This window comes from Coregonus clupeaformis, chromosome 21, assembly GCF_020615455.1.
Source record: "Coregonus clupeaformis isolate EN_2021a chromosome 21, ASM2061545v1, whole genome shotgun sequence".
Lineage (NCBI taxonomy): Eukaryota > Metazoa > Chordata > Actinopteri > Salmoniformes > Salmonidae > Coregonus > Coregonus clupeaformis.
In genome coordinates this window covers 5,805,299-5,824,630 of record NC_059212.1, presented here as the reverse complement: position 1 = coordinate 5,824,630, position 19,332 = coordinate 5,805,299, and the positions used below count along the sequence as shown (strand labels likewise).

General features: G+C 45.5%; 1 protein-coding gene across 1 annotated transcript in view; it reads right to left on the bottom strand.

Annotated features, from left to right (window-relative positions):
- LOC121539034 (ena/VASP-like protein) overlaps window positions 1-19,332 on the bottom strand; it is a 48,109-nt gene that overhangs the window by 20,300 nt on the left and 8,477 nt on the right. Inside the window, exon 2 of the mRNA XM_041847225.2 lies at window positions 1,485-1,653. Coding sequence (XP_041703159.1) covers window positions 1,485-1,653 — 169 coding nt within the window. The remainder of the gene's footprint in view (window positions 1-1,484; window positions 1,654-19,332) is intronic.

Here is a 19,332-nt window from a genome sequence, read left to right as displayed (position 1 = left end):
TATACAGAAGTTAGCCCTATTTGGTAAAAGACCAAGTCCATATTATGGCAAGAACAGCTCAAATAAGCAAAGCAAAACGACAGTCCATCATTAATTTAAGAGACAAAGGTCAGTCAATACGGAACATTTCAAGAACTTTGAACGTTTCTTCAAGTGCAGTCGCAAAAACCATCAAGCGCTATGATGAAACTGGCTCTCATGAGGACCGCCACAGGAATAGAAGACCCAGCGTTACCTCTGCTGCAGAGGATAAGTTCATTAGAGTTACCAGCCTCAGAAATTGCAGCCCAAATAAATGCTTCACAGAGTTCAAGTAACAGACACATTTCAACATCAACTGTTCAGAGGGGACTCTGTGAATCAGGCCTTCATGGTCGAATTGCTGCAAAGAAACCATTACTAAAGGACACCAATAAGAAGAAGAGACCTGCTTGGGCCAAGAAACACGAGCAATGGACATTAGACCGGTGGAAATTTGTCCTTTGGTCTGGAGTCCAAATTGGAGATTTTTGGTTCAAACCGCTGTCTTTGTGAGACGCGGTGTGGGTGAACGGATGATCTCTGCATGTGTAGTTCCCACCGTAAAGCATGGAGGATGTGTTATGGTGTGGGGGTGCTTTGCTGGTGACACTGTCTGTGATTTATTTAGAATTCAAGGCACACTTAACCAGCATGGCTACCACAGCATTCTGCAGCGATACGCCATCCCATCTGGTTGGGCTTAGTGGGACTATCATTTGTTTTTCAACAGGACAATGACCCAATACACCTCCAGGCTGTGTAAGGGCTATTTGACCAAGAAGGAGAGTGATGTAGTGCTGCATCAGATGACCTGGCCTCCACAATGCCCCGACCTCAACCCAATTGAGATGGTTTGGGATGAGTCGGACGGCAGGGTGAAGGAAAAGCAGCCAACAAGTGCTCAGCATATGTGGGAACTCCTTCAAGAGTTGTTGGAGAAGCATTCCTGGTGAAGCTGGTTGAGAGAATGCCAAGAGTGTGCAAAGCTGTCATCAAGGCAAAGGGTGGCTATTTGAAGAATATCAAATATAACATATATTTTGATTTGTTTAACACTTTTTTGGTTACTAAATAATTATGTATGTGTTATTTCATAAGAAAGTCCCTTGAATGAGTAGGTGTGTCCAAACTTTTGACTGGTACTGTATGTCTTACATAACTATAGAGATAACTATGTCTTGCAAACTATAGAGATAACTAGTAACTAATGTGTGTGATGGAGATGATCTCTATAACTAAAGCCAGTGTGTGTGATGGAGATGATCTCTATAACTAAAGCCAGTGTGTGTGATGGAGATGATCTCTATAACTAAAGCCAGTGTGTGTGATGGAGATGTAATGGCTTGCATTGTGACTAGTCTTCCACCAGATCTACATCAGATTTGTAGGTCCATAGAAATTACTAACATTACTAGAACAGACAAATTCCCTCAGACAATGGCAATTGGGGTGTGTGTGTGTACCTGCTGGTCCTGTAGTTTGACCCCGACCACACGGAAGGTGTTGTTGGCCGTGTTGTGGTAGATGTTGATCCGGCTGAAGCCCTGCTGGCCCGGCTTGATTGGAACCCACTTCTTACTGGCGTCATCATACACCATGACAGAGGCGCGGGCTTGGCAGATACTCTGTTCACTGTGGAGGAGGACGACACAGGGGTTTAGAGGTCACCATGACAGAGGCGCGGGCTTGGCAGATACTCTGTTCACTGTGGAGGAGGACGACACAGGGGTTTAGAGGTCACCATGACAGAGGCACGGGCTTGGCAGATACTCTGTTCACTGTGGAGGAGGACGACACAGGGGTTTAGAGGTCACCATGACAGAGGCGCGGGCTTGGCAGATACTCTGTTCACTGTGGAGGAGGACGACACAGGGGTTTAGAGGTCACCATGACAGAGGCGCGGGCTTGGCAGATACTCTGTTCACTGTGGAGGAGGACGACACAGGGGGTTAGAGGTCACCATGACAGAGGGGTTAGAGGTCACCATGACAGAGGGGTTAGAGGTCACCATGACAGAGGGGTTAGAGGTCACCATGACAGAGGGGTTAGAGGTCACCATGACAGAGGGGTTAGAGGTCACCATGACAGAGGGGTTAGAGGTCAACAATAAGGACATAGGGTGAATCTCAAACATATTTCCTCGATTCCTTGCATCCTCTCCTCCCCTCCTTCTCGAAACGGATTGGAGGAGAACCTAGAATCTCCAATGAGTTTTGAGAAGGAGGTGAGGAGAGAAGATGCAATACTTTATGTAGGTACCTCCCACTACAGGTGGATGTGGGGCTGTGTAGTACTGTACTGTTAGCCAGCTTGTTCAGTAGTGGAACACTCAAAGGAGCCACAACTCTCTAATGGTACCATTTTGAATTTGACAGTGTGTCCCTGAGAAGAAGGGGGGACGGCTAACACTAACCCAAACTAACCCCAACCCTCCAACAATGTCTCTCCCTGTGTTGTGCTTTGCTGTGGTATCATAATTGCATATTTCAGAATGTTTGGAGACATGGGCAGAAGGGTATGTGTCGCTGATCTATGATAATAACACAGTGAGAGAAAACAGAAGTGTCTAATTAACTACAGTGAGGGAAAAAAGTGTATTTGATCCCCTGCTGATTTTGTACGTTTGCCCACTGACAAATACATGATCAGTCTATAATTTTAATGGTAGGTTTATTTGAACAGTGAGAGACAGAATAACAACAAAAAATCCAGAAAAACGCATGTCAAAAATGTTATAAATTGATTTGCATTTTAATGAGGGAAATAAGTATTTGACCCCTCTGCAAAACATGACTTAGTACTTGGTGGCAAAACCCTTATTGGCAATCACAGAGGTCAAATGTTTCTTGTAGTTGGCCATCAGGTTTGCACACATCTCAGGAGGGATTTTGTTCCACTCCTCTTTGCAGATCTTCTCCAAGTCATTAGGGTTTCGAGGCTGACGTTTGGCAACTCGAACCTTCAGCTCCCTCCACAGATTTTCTTTGGGATTAAGGTCTGGAGACTGGCTAGGCCACTCCAGGACCTTAATGTGCTTCTTCTTGAGCCACTCCTTTGTTGCCTTGGCCGTGTGTTTTGGGTCATTGTCATGCTGGAATACCCATCCACGACCCATTTTCAATGCCCTGGCTGAGGGAAGGAGGTTCTCACCCAAGATTTGACGGTACATGGCCCCGTCCATCGTCCCTTTGATGCAGTGAAGTTGTCCTGTCCCCTTAACAGAAAAACACCCCCAAAGCATAATGTTTCCACCTCCATGTTTGACGGTGGGGATGGTGTTCTTGGGGTCATAGGCAGCATTCCTCCTCCTCCAAATACGGCGAGTTGAGTTGATGCCAAAGAGCTCGATTTTGGTCTCATCTGACCACAACACTTTCACCCAGTTCTCCTCTGAATCATTCAGATGTTCATTGGCAAACTTCAGACGGGCCTGTATATGTGCTTTCTTGAGCAGGGGGACCTTGCGGGTGCTGCAGGATTTCAGTCCTTCACGGCGTAGTGTGTTACCAATTGTTTTCTTGGTGACTATGGTCCCAGCTGCCTTGAGATCATTGACAAGATCCTCCTGTGTAGTTCTGGGCTGATTCCTCACCGTTCTCATGATCATTGCAACTCCACGAGGTGAGATCTTGCATGGAGCCCCAGGCCGAGGGAGATTGACAGTTCTTTTGTGTTTCGTCCATTTGAGAATAATCGCACCAACTGTTGTCACCTTCTCACCAAGCTGCTTGGCGATGGTCTTGTAGCCCATTCTAGCCTTGTGTAGGTCTACAATCTTGTCCCTGACATCCTTGGAGAGCTCTTTGGTCTTGGCCATGGTGGAGAGTTTGGAATCTGATTGATTGATTGCTTCTGTGGACAGGTGTCTTTTATACAGGTAACAAACTGAGATTAGGAGCACTCCCTTTAAGTGTGTGCTCCTAATCTCAGCTCGTTACCTGTATAAAAGACACCTGGGAGCCAGAAATCTTTCTGATTGAGAGGGGGTCAAATACTTATTTCCCTCATTAAAATGCAAATCAATTTATAACATTTTTGACATGCGTTTTTCTGGATTTTTTTGTTGATATTCTGTCTCTCACTGTTCAAATAAACCTTCCATTAAAATTATAGACTGATCATTTCTTTGTCAGTGGGTAAACGTACAAAATCAGCAGGGGATCAAATACTTTTTTCCCTCACTGTATCTGATCACCAGATGGGAGGGATTTATCTGTCAAACCAGATACATTGTGAATTTCCATCCACATCTTGGTTTTGGTCCAGGCACAGACTAGACTGACTTGATTCCAAACTCTCCATTCCTTTCGACAACAACAATGAAACTATTGAATTATGTGGTGAACATGTACAACCATAGTACACCTATAGTACATTTCAAAGCACTAATGCGCACTCCTCAGAAGTGGAGAAACCTCCATGCTTCACCTTTACAATACATGGAGGCGGTGACGTCTTTCAATGTATATAAAGACAAAATCCACATCAACAAAAATTGAGATACAAGGTTTTTTCAGTATACCGACGAAGGGTAAGATATCTAAGGGTATGAATAACAATATGGTGTGATATGGTGTAATATGGCATGATATGGTGTAATATGGTGTAATATGGCGTAATATGGCGTGATATGGTGTAAAATGGCGTGATATGGTGTGATATGGCTTGATATGGTGTAATATGGTGTAAGATGGTGTGATATGGCATGATATAGTGTAATAGGGTGTGATATGGCATGATATGGTGTAATATGGTGTAATATGGCATGATATGGTGTAATATGGTGTAAGATGGTGTGATATGGCATGATATGGTGTAATATGGTGTAAATGGTGTGATATGGCATGATATAGTGTAATAGGGTATAATATGGCGTGATATGGTGTAATATGGCGTGATATGGTATAATATGGTGTGATATGGCATGATATGGTGTAATATGGTGTAATATGGCATGATATGGTGTAATATGCGCCCGAGTGGCGCAGTGGTCTAAGGCACTGCATCGCAGTGCTAGCTGTGCCACTAGAGATCCTGGTTCGAATCCAGGCTCTGTCGCAGCCGGCCGCGACCGGGAGACCCATGGGGCGGCGCGCAATTGGCCCAGCGTCGTCCAGGGTAGGGGAGGGAATGGCCGGCAGGGATGTAGCTCAGTTGATAGAGCATGGCGTTTGCAACGCCAGGGTTGTGGGTTCGATTCCCACAGGGAAAAAAATAAAAAAATAAAAAAAATTATATAGTATAATAATAATGTGACTAAACTGTAAGTCGCTCTGGATAAGAGCGTCTGCTAAATGACTAAAATGTAATGTAAATCTAATATGGCGTGATATGGTGTAATATGGTGTGATATGGCATGATATGGTGTAATATGGTGTAATATGGTGTGATATGGTGTGATATGGCGTGATATGGTGTAATATGGCGTGATATGGTGTAATATGGTGTAATATGATGTAATATGGCGTGATATGGCATGAAATGGTGTAAAATGGCGTGATATGGTGTAATATGGCATGATATGGTGTAATATGGTGTGATATGGTGTAATATGGTGTAATATGGCATGATATGGTGTAATATGGCGTGATATGGTGTAATATGGCGTGATATGGTGTAATATGGTGTAATATGATGTAATATGGCGTGATATGGCATGAAATGGTGTAAAATGGCGTGATATGGTGTAATATGGCATGATATGGTGTAATATGGCGTGATATGGTGTAATATGGCATGATATGGTGTAATATGGCGTGATATGGTGTAATATGGCATGATATGGTGTAATATGGCGTGATATGGCATGATATGGTGTAAAATGGCGTGATATGGTGTAATATGGCATGATATGGTGTAATATGGCGTGATATGGTGTAATATGGCGTGATATGGCATGATATGGTGTAATATGGCGTGATATGGTGTAATATGGCATGATATGGTGTAATATGGCGTGATATGGTGTAATATGCCTGACAGCATGACAGACTATAGCTGCTTCACTCATAGAGGTCTAGGAGGTGAGATTGACTTACGCCCTCAGGGGACTGTGAAGCGACAAAGTTTCTTAACGTTCACACCATGACTACCACAGGGGACATCTCTGCTCGAACGGCTTTAAATACTCAGCTACTCAACATTCTCAGTCTTTATTGTACGGACTGTCAAATTAGCACTGTGCATTCACAGCTGTCATTTCTAGACAGCAATTCTTAGAAATAGAAAGCAAAATAAGTCTATTGTGGAAGTCTTTTTGATATCCCCAAAAAGCTGTATCAATATCCCAACTAAATAAAGATTCCACCACAGAGACAGACAGTGGGTTGTCTTGGCTCCAAGGTCCCTAGGGCATCACTATCCTTCAAATGCCAGGATGTGACCGTCCTCTTCGATCTGCTTCCTCCTTACGAGATGGAGAACATGGAGGCTGACACTTCAGCCATGTCTCAGCGCAGCACAGTGTATGGGTGAGGCAGTATCAGTGCAGGATTCGGAACATCCTCTACCAACATATCTTACCAGCAGATGTGCACTACTACAACAATATTAGAGGGTCAGGCTCTGAAAGCATGTCGGGAGCCACAGCTGTCCCTCCTCGATTACTACCCTACTGTAAGCCTCACAAGCCTGGCACTGACTGACACATTCTCACCACTCCTCAGTATCCATCAGACAACCATCATTGAACCATCATATCCTTGCAAGTGCTTTTCAAATTCAATTGAAGCGCGGTCTGGTATGTTTTAGAGTAAATCTGTAAGCGCAAATCAATCAATTACAGATACACATTTTAAAAAATCCAATCATTGTACAGTAAGCCCTTGAGGACGCACTGAACATGCAATCGGATATAGAAAGTTTGGTTTAGGCCTACCCTTTTACATTACAGCTCTGCCAGTTAGGTGCAGAAGAGGACAGTGTGTGTTGTGCTTCATTTGAGGTGTTGAGTGAGGAGTAGTTTGACACAGTAGGTGAAATAGTATCTCAGCAGAAGGAAACAAAGGCTAACGGCTAACAGCTAAACGCTAACAGTTAAAGGCTATCAGTTAAAGGCTAACGGCTAAAGGTTAAAGGCTAACGGCTAAAGGCTAACAATGATAAATGAAGCAGAAGGTGTGAGTGCATCTTAATTTCAATGTAAAGACTACTGGGACTGTAATTAGATTTTCTATCTGGTTCTCAATCGAGTTGGGCTCAATCTAACCACATAACAGGCGCTTCTACACAGCACAGAGACCACCCATGTCCCTGAGAAGATCCTCAGCTCTTTAGTGTCTGACAGATCCGCTTACAAAAACAAGCCCTATTTCTGGAGCCATTTGGGGTCGAGGGTTAACATGCCTTCTCTGTGAAGCATTGGTTTCATTCAAATGCTTCGCAGTCACTGGGGACGGAAAAATAACTTAAGGGCGGCGTGACAAACACAACTAAGCTAAAGCTGGTGATAGAACAGCAAGTCAGGGTGACGGAGTGGGAAATGCCTGGACCTACATGACAAAACGCAAAGGGTCAAGTCATGCAGATTACAAATCATGCACTGCCCCTATGAGCGTCACATTTCTGAGTGATGGTTCACCAGCATGTGAACTGCTACACATACAAAGGCCAAGTCATACAACTGCAGCACATCTTTAAAGCATTCTACCCTGAGTATACACAACATTAGGAACACCTGCTCTTTCCATGACATAGACTGACCAGGTGACTCCAGGTGAAAGCTTATGATCCCTTATTGATGTCCCCTGTTAAATCCACTTCAATCAGGGTAGATGAAGGGGAGGAGACAGGTTAAAGAAGGACTTTTAAGCCTTGAGACAATTGAGACATGGATTGTGTATGTGTGCCATTCAGAGGGTGAAGGGGCAAGACAAAATATTTAAGTGCCTTTGAACGGGGTATGGTAGTATGTGCCAGGTCTGTCAAGAACTGCAACACTGCTGGGTTTTTCACGCTAAACAGTTTCCCGTGTGTATCAAGAATGGTCCACCACCCAAAGGACATCCAGCCAACTTGACACAACTGTGGGAAGCATTGGAGTCAACATGGGCCAGCATCCCTGTGGAAGGCTTTCGACACCTTGTGCAGACCATGCCCCGACGAATTGAGGCTGTTCTGTGGGCAAAAGGGGGTGCAACAATATTAGGAAGGTGTTCCTAATGTTTTGTACATTCAGTGTGTATTGGGGTAGACTACAATGACTTGTATTGGTTTGTGGTTAGAGAATGCTAATATTAGCACTTGGTGGTAGTGGTAAACAAACACCATCTTTCTGGTTCAAGATTGGTTCTCGTAGGTTGCAGCACACTGCACCTTTAAAGAATCAATACAAACCTAAAAAGGTTGTAAATTAATAGGCCTAACCAATAATAAATGGGAGTTGTGTCACGACTTCCGCAGAGGCTGCCTCCTCTCCTTGTTCGGGCAGGTTTCGGCGTTCGTCGTCACCGGCTTACTAGCTGCTGCCGATCCATTTATCATCACTCCACTTGTCTTCTCTAATTAATCACACACACCTGGTCCTTATCCCCAATTAGTCATTGTATAAGTGTTCCCTCTGCTTCCTTGTCTGTGTGGGTGATTGTTTGTAGTGAGCTGTGTGTAGCTACCCTTACCTTGTTGTTGCCAGGGTAGATATTTCCCCTGTGCCTGAGTGGTGTTGTCGCATACTTGCCCAACTGTTTATTGACGGAATAAACTCTTTGGACGCGTATTACTCTCCTGAGCCTGACTCCTTCTATCACACGCATCACAAGTGGATCCTAGATCCACTGTCCAAACGATCCAAATATTAGAATACAACATGAGATGACATACAGCATGTAGCTACAGTTAAAGAAGGAATCAGCAGTTGGGGGTAACAACGCGACTGTCTGCCCCAAAGCCCTTCTATTGTTTTTGTTTAGTTGACGTCAAGATAAAATATGCTGCTGTTCTATCGCGCGTGCAATGATGTCCGACGGGAAAAAAACAGTGTTCGTTGTTTGATGTAACTTCCTTTTGTTGATGTAATATCGCAAGCGGACGTGGCAGTTTGACCATTACGGATACCAGCTTTAATTGAGGACGTGAGCAGCGACTGTTGCTCCCCTTGGCAATCACTCTGGGCTTAAACCCTGTCGGTCTTCCTTATATCCTAGACTACACCTTTAAAAAACACAGAAGTACTTTTATGGCCAATAAAATATAAAAATGAGCCCTGAATAATTCAATGGCCGTGGACAGGCTATGTGTATGTGACCAATAACATTTGATTTGATATCTATTTGAGACTTTTGTGTAAATGATTTAGTTTTAAGGAACATCCATTCAATATAACCAGTCAATAACCCAGTAATTAAATAACACGACTCACCCCTGTACGTGTGTAAGTGAGTTATTTCAACCAATGACATCTTTAAAAGCCGTTTCTGCTCACTGGGATTGGACAGGAGTGCTCAAACACATCACCATTTTAATCCGGGATTAGCTTTTGCTTTGGGGATACCTTGAAATTCTCCCCCAAATGACTCATGTCACACAAGGCCTCTCCTCTGATTTGATTGTTTCATTGGACAATCTCAATAATTACACAGAGAGAGGTAGTACACAATCCATTACAGGCTTAGAAGGATATAGAAGCGGAAGTTGAGAGAAATGCCTCCAGTGACAGACTGCAAATGCGTTCTAGCTAGAATAGTGCCAGTGGGATTGAGAGGCTGGATGGGGGCTTCTGTTACACTGAGTGCTTAACCATGTCAAATAAGTCCCATAGGCGAGCTGGAGAAAGTAGGCCACCAGCCACCATGTTTCTAGCCTTTTGAATTAAGCAAGCCTCTGCCCCTACACACACACACGCACACACACACACACACACACACACACACACACACACACACACACACACACACACACACACACACACACACACACACACACACACACATTAAGCAAGCCTGTGTCAATCACTGACAGTCACTAAATTAGACTAGTTAGTCTAGCCAGCTATCTAAACTTGACCGGATTACCGACCAGGCACGTGCCCAGGGGCCCTGACCTCCAGGGGCCCTGACCTCCAGGGGGCCCCCATTGATTTTGTTAGTCACTCCCTGATATATTAACCTGGCAGAAGTAATAAGTAACGGCAAAATGGGTAGAATTGCTGAAAAATTGATGTAAAACTGAAAAAAAAAAAAAAAGCATTCTGTAAAGCAAACGTATTTGTTTACCATTTGTTAATCAAATACTTTTCCTGCTAACAGATCCCTCAGTATGTATTCAATTATAGTTTTTAATCCCTGTGCTGAGTTAATGTGAGTTAATGTGTAGCGGCTAATTGTATAGCTAATAGGCTATGTGTTTGTAGATAGACTGAGGTGAATGAAGCTACAGAAACCAATGTGATAATGTCTGGGGTCATTTTTGCTGTTCTCCAAATAGCATTTTAGAGTTTTTAAATTGTATAGAAATGCAGTAAATGAGCTTGAACTTTCTAAACATTTCTTTTGGGATTTTTTGTTTTTAGTTGCTAAATGTTTTGCTACTGCGTGCAACAACCCTGGTTTACTGGCCTTGTCCAGGACTACTAAAATGGGGGAGATGGTAAATGAACAGTTGGGTAAGGGGGCAGCCTTTTTCTAAAACAGGCTGCCAGTTTGGCACAGCAGTTGTAGGCCTAATTTCCCCATCAACACAACTAAATTACATGTTGCCTGGGCAAGAGTCAGGGTTTCCATGGGAACCCTGGAGGCAGAGTAAGCTTCAGGCAGTGAGAGGGTGGTGCCCAGCCAGCCAGCGGGCAGAGCCTTTGTTGCCGGGCAGGGTAATTGTTGAATGCTGCTGGTTCAGTGGAACGTACCTGAAATAATAGGCCACAACACAGCATCACACACTCTGTTCGCCGCATCATGTGAGCTATTTGATTGGTAAGACCTTTCTCTATCACTCCCTGTTTTCTGGTTACCAATGACATGTCTGCTAGTCTGCTAATTGTAGTTCAGATATCAGTCACTTCAAGTGCAAGGCCAAAAATAGAGTACGACACCACTAATGAAAAACATGTAAGGCAGATGATGAGGAAATCCCACCTCTGCCACCAAAAGTAAGGCTGATGATAAAATGTAAAGATCCAGGGACACTGTGACTTTGACAGTTTTAGACTTCAAGGTTTAATTAGAGACTACCCAACTCAAATACAAATAGTATAAGCAGAGAGCTAGGACCTGCAGTGGCACCAGACTCTGAACTGGAGATCTCCCAGAAACCCCTGCTCTATACTTCAGAGTGTATGCGTCTCTCGGTACAGGTCCCACACATGCATGCTGTGGAACATAGCAGTCATTGTCTCTTGTCTTGCACAGACAGGTAGCCACATCCTCCGGCGTAGTAGAGACCAGTGAGAAGGAAACCAGAGCTGCCAGTGCCAGCAGCAGTAGAGAGGGACTCCCATTAGAACAGAAGACGTAATTAAAGCTACCTCCCCATTCAGCTCCAGTCTATACCCTCCCTGCCTCCTCACTCCTCTCCCATTCAGCTCCAGTCTCTACCCTCCCTGCCTCCTCACTCCTCTCCCATTCAGCTCCAGTCTCTACCCTCCCTGCCTCCTCACTCCTCTCCCATTCAGCTCCAGTCTATACCCTCCCTGCCTCCTCACTCCTCTCCCATTCAGCTCCAGTCTCTACCCTCCCTGCCTCCTCACTCCTCTCCCATTCAGCTCCAGTTATACCCTCCCTGCCTTCTCACTCCTCTCCCATTCAGCTCCAGTCTCTACCCTCCCTGCCTCCTCACTCCTCTCCCATTCAGCTCCAGTCTATACCCTCCCTGCCTCCTCACTCCTCTCCCATTCAGCTCCAGTCTCTACCCTCCCTGCCTCCTCACTCCTCTCCCATTCAGCTCCAGTCTCTACCCTCCCTGCCTCCTCACTCCTCTCCCATTCAGCTCCAGTCTATACCCTCCCTGCCTCCTGCCTCCTCACTCCTCTACAATTCAGCTCCAGTCTCTACCCTCCCTGCCTCCTCACTCCTCTACAATTCAGCTCCAGTCTCTACCCTCCCTGCCTCCTGCCTCCTCACTCCTCTCCCATTCAGCTCCAGTCTCTACCCTCCCTGCCTCCTGCCTCCTCACTCCTCTCCCATTCAGCTCCAGTCTCTACCCTCCCTGCCTCCTCACTCCTCTCCCATTCAGCTCCAGTTATACCCTCCCTGCCTTCTCACTCCTCTCCCATTCAGCTCCAGTCTCTACCCTCCCTGCCTCCTCACTCCTCTCCCATTCAGCTCCAGTCTATACCCTCCCTGCCTCCTCACTCCTCTCCCATTCAGCTCCAGTCTATACCCTCCCTGCCTCCTCACTCCTCTCCCATTCAGCTCCAGTCTCTACCCTCCCTGCCTCCTCACTCCTCTCCCATTCAGCTCCAGTCTCTACCCTCCCTGCCTCCTCACTCCTCTCCCATTCAGCTCCAGTCTCTACCCTCCCTGCCTCCTCGCTCCTCTCCCATTCAGCTCCAGTCTCTACCCTCCCTGCCTCCTCACTCCTCTCCCATTCAGCTCCAGTCTATACCCTCCCTGCCTCCTCACTCCTCTCCCATTCAGCTCCAGTCTCTACCCTCCCTGCCTCCTCACTCCTCTCCCATTCAGCTCCAGTCTATACCCTCCCTGCCTCCTCACTCCTCTCCCATTCAGCTCCAGTCTCTACCCTCCCTGCCTCCTCACTTCTCTCCCATTCAGCTCCAGTCTCTACCCTCCCTGCCTCCTGCCTCCTCACTCCTCTCCCATTCAGCTCCAGTCTCTACCCTCCCTGCCTCCTCGCTCCACGCACCAACAATCACAAAGATGAGTCTGTAACCCAATCCCAGGGCTCTATGGTGGATAAGAGATGTCTCCACAGAGCTCTATGGTGGATAAGAGATGTCTCCACAGAGCTCTATGGTGGATAAGAGATGTCTCCACAGAGCTCTATGGTGGATAAGAGATGTCTCCACAGAGCTCTATGGTGGATAAGAGATGTCTCCACAGAGCTCTATGGTGGATAAGAGATGTCTCCACAGAGCTCTATGGTGGATAAGAGATGTCTCCACAGAGCTCTATGGTGGATAAGAGATGTCTCCACAGAGCTCTATGGTGGATAAGAGATGTCTCCACAGGGCAGACTCCACTCATTCTTGTCTCAAGTAACTGGCTCGGACATCAATTTGTCACACAGGTCAAGGTTAACGACTGCATCCAACTAGTTTCTCCATTTTCATTTATAATACAAGTTTCCTTCTGCCCAGCACCCCTTAACAAGTGATGTGCGTTTGACTATACAGACAATTTTCTCTATCCTGCGAGCCACTTTTTTCACGTTCCTTTCTTGGGTAGTTTGTTTTGTTAATGATTGGACAAGGATATTTGTGTGGAATTGTGAGTTGCTATCAAGAGATGTTGGTAAAAGTCAGAAGTGTTAAGGTGCGTACAGTCATAAGCTCCCTACAAATTGCAATAAAACATAGGCTTCTAACTGAACCACCATGTCCTGCTTTGGCATAGAACACTAAGCTCCAGAACATACAGCTGATGTATGGCATAAACTCTAAATAACGGCGAGGACCCTGCACATTTTGGTGAATGAGTTGAAAAAGGAGAAGTTTAGTTCCTTCCCTGTTATTAGAAATATGGCAGCAGGGAGGGGATAGAGTGGATTATGCACTCTAGTGTTTTTCCCAGAGTGCAGTGCAGTATAATCATTTTGAGGGCGGCTCCACCACACACTCGCGTGCACACACACCAGCTGTGAGAGAACGTCTCAGTGGATTACAGGCGACTTCAGAGGAAACCGTTACCTCACATCCGTCTTAAAGCTAAATGATCTAGGCTTTAACTCTCACACAAGCACAAGGCTGTAATCTCAGCACAGAGGAAGTCAGGCTGGAAGGGAGTTTTGTAAAAACAGTGGACAGAGGACTACAGTAACTGTGCGGCCAGCTGGAAGGGTCTGGGTGGTATTCATAAAGCAGCAAACTGTAGAAATTGACAGAAACAGGGAGGGAATTTGGCCAATAAGAAACACTTGTTTTCCTTTGAAGTTGCAAAACATTTTGTTACGGTGTAAGCTTATTAACGCCACTCTGGTGGAAGACCGGGTGGCCAGTGTGGTTATATCAAAGGACAGACAGACTGTCAGGACCATATATAAAATGGACAGACAGACTGTCAGGACCATATATAAAATGGACAGACAGACTGTCAGGACCATATATAAAATGGACAGACAGACTGTCAGGACCATATATAAAATGGACAGACAGTTTGTCAGGACCATTTTCAGACAATGATGTGTGAACTGCTTACAAGCAAAAACTCAAACAGGAAGTACTAGTTGCATTCTCAATTCGGAAGTGGTCCGATTAAGCGGATGCTAAGCTATAGGACTGTTTCATTAGCACAGACTGGAATATGTTCCGGGATTCATCCGATGGTATTGAGGAGTTTACCACATCAGTCACCGGCTTCATTAATAAGTGCATCGACGATGTCGTCCCCACAGTGACCGTACGTACATATCCCAAAGCCATGAATTACAGGCAACATCGGCACTGAGCTAAAGGCTAGAGCTGCCACTTTTAAGGAGTGGGACACTAATCTGGATGCTTATAAGAAATCCCGTTACGCCCTCCGACGAACCATCAAACAAGTAAAGCATCAATACAGGACTTGATCAAATCCTACTACACCGGCTCTGACGCTCGTCAGATTACAAAGGGAAATCCAGTCGCGAGCTGCCCAGTGATGTGAGCCTTCCAGACAAGCTAAATTACTTCTATGTTCGCTTTGAGGCTAGCAACACTGAACCATGCATGAGAGCACCAGCTGTTCCGGATGACCGTGTGATCATGCTCTCCGTAGCCGATGTTAGTAAGACCTTTAAACAGGTCAACATTCACAAGGCCGCAGGGCCAGACGGATTACCAGGACGCATACTCAGAGCATGAGCTGATCAGCTGACAAGTGTCTTCACTGACATTTTCAACCTCTTCCTGACCCAGTCTGTAATACTTACAGTGGGGAGAACAAGTATTTGATACACTACCAATTTTGCAGGTTTTCCTACTTACAAAGCATGTAGAGGTCTGTAATTTTTATCATAGGTACACTTCAACTGTGAGAGACGGAATCTAAAACAAAAATCCAGAAAATCACATTGTATGATTTTTAAGTAATTCATTTGCATTTTATTGCATTACATAAGTATTTGATACATCAGAAAAGCAGAACTTAATATTTGGTACAGAAACCTTTGTTTGCAATTACAGAGATCATACGTTTCCTGTAGGTCTTGACCAGGTTTGCACACACTGCAGCAGGGATTTTGGCCCACTCCTCCATACAGACCTTCTCCAGATCCTTCAGGTTTCGGGGCTGTCGCTGGGCAATATGGACTTTCAGCTCCCTCCAAAGATTTTCTATTGGGTTCAGGTCTGGAGACTGGCTAGGCCACTCCAGGACCTTGAGATGCTTCTTATGGAGCCACTCCTTAGTTGCCCTGGCTGTGTGTTTTGGGTCGTTGTCATGCTGGAAGACCCAGCCACGACCCATCTTCAATGCTCTTACTGGGGGAAGGAGGTTGTTGGCCAAGATCTCGCGATACATGGCCCCATCCATCCTCCCCTCAATACGGTGCAGTCGTCGTGTCCCCTTTGCAGAAAAGCATCCCCAAAGAATGATGTTTCCACCTCCATGCGTCACGGTTGGGATGGTGTTCTTGGGGTTGTACTCATCCTTCTTCTTCCTCCAAACACGGCGAGTGGAGTTTAGACCAAAAAACTATATTTTTGTCTCATCAGACCACATGACCTTCTCCCATTCCTCCTCTGGATCATCCAGATGGTCATTGGCAAACTTCAGACGGGCCTGGACATGCACTGGCTTGAGCAGGGGGACCTTGCGTGCGCTGCAGGATTTTAATCCATGACGGCGTAGTGTGTTACTAATGGTTTTCTTTGAGACTGTGGTCCCAGCTCTCTTCAGGTCATTGACCAGGTCCTGCCGTGTAGTTCTGGGCTGATCCCTCACCTTCCTCATGATCATTGATGCCCCACGAGATGAGATCTTGCATGGAGCCCCAGACCGAGGGTGATTGACCGTCATCTTGAACTTCTTCCATTTTCTAATAATTGCGCCAACAGTTGTTGCCTTCTCACCAAGCTGCTTGCCTATTGTCCTGTAGCCCATCCCAGCCTTGTGCAGGTCTACAATTTTATCCCTGATGTCCTTACACAGCTCTCTGGTCTTGGCCATTGTGGAGAGGTTGGAGTCTGTTTGATTGAGTGTGTGGTCAGGTGTCTTTTATACAGGTAACGAGTTCAAACAGGTGCAGTTAATACAGGTAATGAGTGGAGAACAGGAGGGCTTCTTAAAGAAAAACTAAAAGGTCTGTGAGAGCTGTAATTCTTACTGGTTGGTAGGTGATCAAATACTTATGTCATGCAATAAAATGCAAATTAATTACTTAAAAATCATACAATGTGATTTTCTGGATTTTTGTTTTAGATTCCGTCTCTCACAGTTGAAGTGTACCTATGATAAAAATTACAGACCTCTACATGCTTTGTAAGTAGAAAAACCTGCAAAATCGGCAGTGTATCAAATACTTGTTCTCCCCACTGTATATGTTTCAAGCAGACCACAATAGTCTCTGTGCCCAACAACGCCAAGGTAACCTTTTTACTATTTATGCATAGTCACTTTTTAACTCTACCCACATGTACATATGACCTCAATTACCTCGACTAGCCGGTGCCCCCGCACATTGACTCTGTACCGGTACCCTCCTGTATATAGCCTCCCTACTGCTATTTTATTTTACTGCTGCTCTTTAGCTATTTGCTTTTATTTTATTGTTTTCTTAATTAACACTTTTTTATTTTACATTTTTCTTTAGAAAACTGCATTGTTGATTAAGGGCTTGTAAGCAAGCATTTCACTGTAATGTCTACACCTGTTATATTCGGCACATGTGGCAAATACAATTTGATTTGATTTGATTTGAACGTAACCTGTCTAAATTACTACCGCCCCGTAGCACACACGTCTGTAGCCATGAAATGCCTTAAAAGGCTGGTCATGGCTCACCTCAACACCATCATCCCAGACACCCAGGACCCACTCCAATTCGCATACCGCCCCAACAGATCGACAGATGACGAAATCTCTATTGCACTCCACACTGCCCTTTCCCACCTACACAAAAGGAACAGCTACGTGAGAATGCTGTTCATTGACTACAGCTCAGCGTTCAACACCATAGTGCCCTCAAAGCTCATCACTAAGCTAAGGACCCTGGGACTGAACACCTCCCTCTGCAACTGGATCCTGGACTTCCTGACGGGCTGCCCCCAGGTGGTGAGGGTAGGCAGCAACACGTCCGCCATGTTGACCCTCAACACGGGGGCCCCTCAGGAGTGCGTGCTCAGTCCCCTCCTGTACTCCCTGTTCACCCACGACTGTGTGGCCGTGCACGACTCCAACATCATCATTAAGTTTGCAGACGAAACAACAGTGGTAGGCCTGATCACCGACAATGAAGAGACAGCCTTTAGGGATGAGGTCAGAGACCTGGCAGTGTGGTGCCAGGACAAACAACTTTTCCCTCAACGTCAGCAAGACAAAGAAGCTGACAGGGATGTAGTGGAGCAGATCGAGATCTTTAAGTTCTCCCTAACAGTTGCCAAATGGCCACAGTAAAACCAGTGGGTTACACTTCATAATCCGTTTTATGAATAACCATTATAAATGCATATACGTGTGTTTAAATTCGGATGAACGCTTATGAATGGCTTGTGAACCGTTTATAAAACATTTATTAATGCTTATTCATTAAAAGTTATTATGAAGCGTTAACAAATAAATGTACAACCGACCTGGCTGAGTAGTTGTTGTAGAAGAGTCCAGAGCCGCTGACACTGGGGCATTTAGAAGCGCTGCGCTTGGAGGTGGTGGATGTCCATGTTGATGGAGAAAAAACACTTCTATTGTTGCAAAACTGTCTCTGTCTTACATTACTGGGTGTGTTTCTTTCCAGCGCTTTGAAAATTAAGTCTACCGCTCAGATGTTTGACCCTGGGAGATTAGCCCATATCCCACTCCAACCCCCAGCTGTGACAGGGGGCAGACCACACACACACACACACACACACACTCATAAATATACTCACACATGCGCACAGACACACACACACACACTGAGAACGTATAGATCACACACACACACACACACACACACTCATACATATACTCACACATGCGCACAGACACACACACACACACACACACACTGAGAACGTATAGATCACACACACACACACACACACACACACACACACACACACACACACACACACACACACACAGGGTCCTAGCTGGTCCCCTAAAGCCTGCTGATTAAGGCAGGGGGTGGGTGGGTACACGCCCCTCTCTCTCTCTCAGTCCCCCACCCTACTGTCTACTATAGCCCCTACCTTAAACCAGCCAGCTGTTGCCATGACCGCACGTGTGCAGCCTGTCCTCATAGACCGTATTGATTGGGCTGCCCTGTGCTGTGCCCTCCAGCAGTGGCTCTGGATTTACACTGAAGTCAATGAGACTATGGTGGAGGTGACGAGTGTTTGCACATTGCACTTGACAACTTGTGGAAGGGCTCCGTCTGAATAAGGTCAAATACTTATAGTTGATCTGTCTATGGCACACAAGTCAGTTATGAGCTTACATACACACAAACACATACACGCAAACACATACACACAAAAACACAAACACACACACATATACACAAACACACTCTCAGCAGACGTACAATACCATGACATATCATTAGAAATGGAATGTAGTGATTTGAGTAATGGTGGGTGGTTGACTTGAGCCAGAGGGCAGTCTCTAAACCACACTGTGTGAATGATCTGTCCCATGCTCCGTCCCCCAACCCTGAACACCCTCAATAACACTAATGATCTGTCCCATGCTCCGTCCCCCAACCCTGAACACCCTCAATAACACTACTGATCTGTCCCATGCTCCGTCCCCCAACCCTGAACACCCTCAATAACACTAATGATCTGTCCCATGCTCTGTCCCCCAACCCTGAACACCCTCAATAACACTAATGATCTGTCCCATGCTCTGTCCCCCAACCCTGAACACCCTCAATAACACTAATGCTTGTTGTGTCAGATAAAAAGGGGAACAAAATGTAATGATGATAGTTACAGTACGCTATACTCATTATGATAGTTACAGTACGACTATACTCATGATGATAGTTACAGTACGCTATACTCATGATGATAGTTACAGTACGATATAC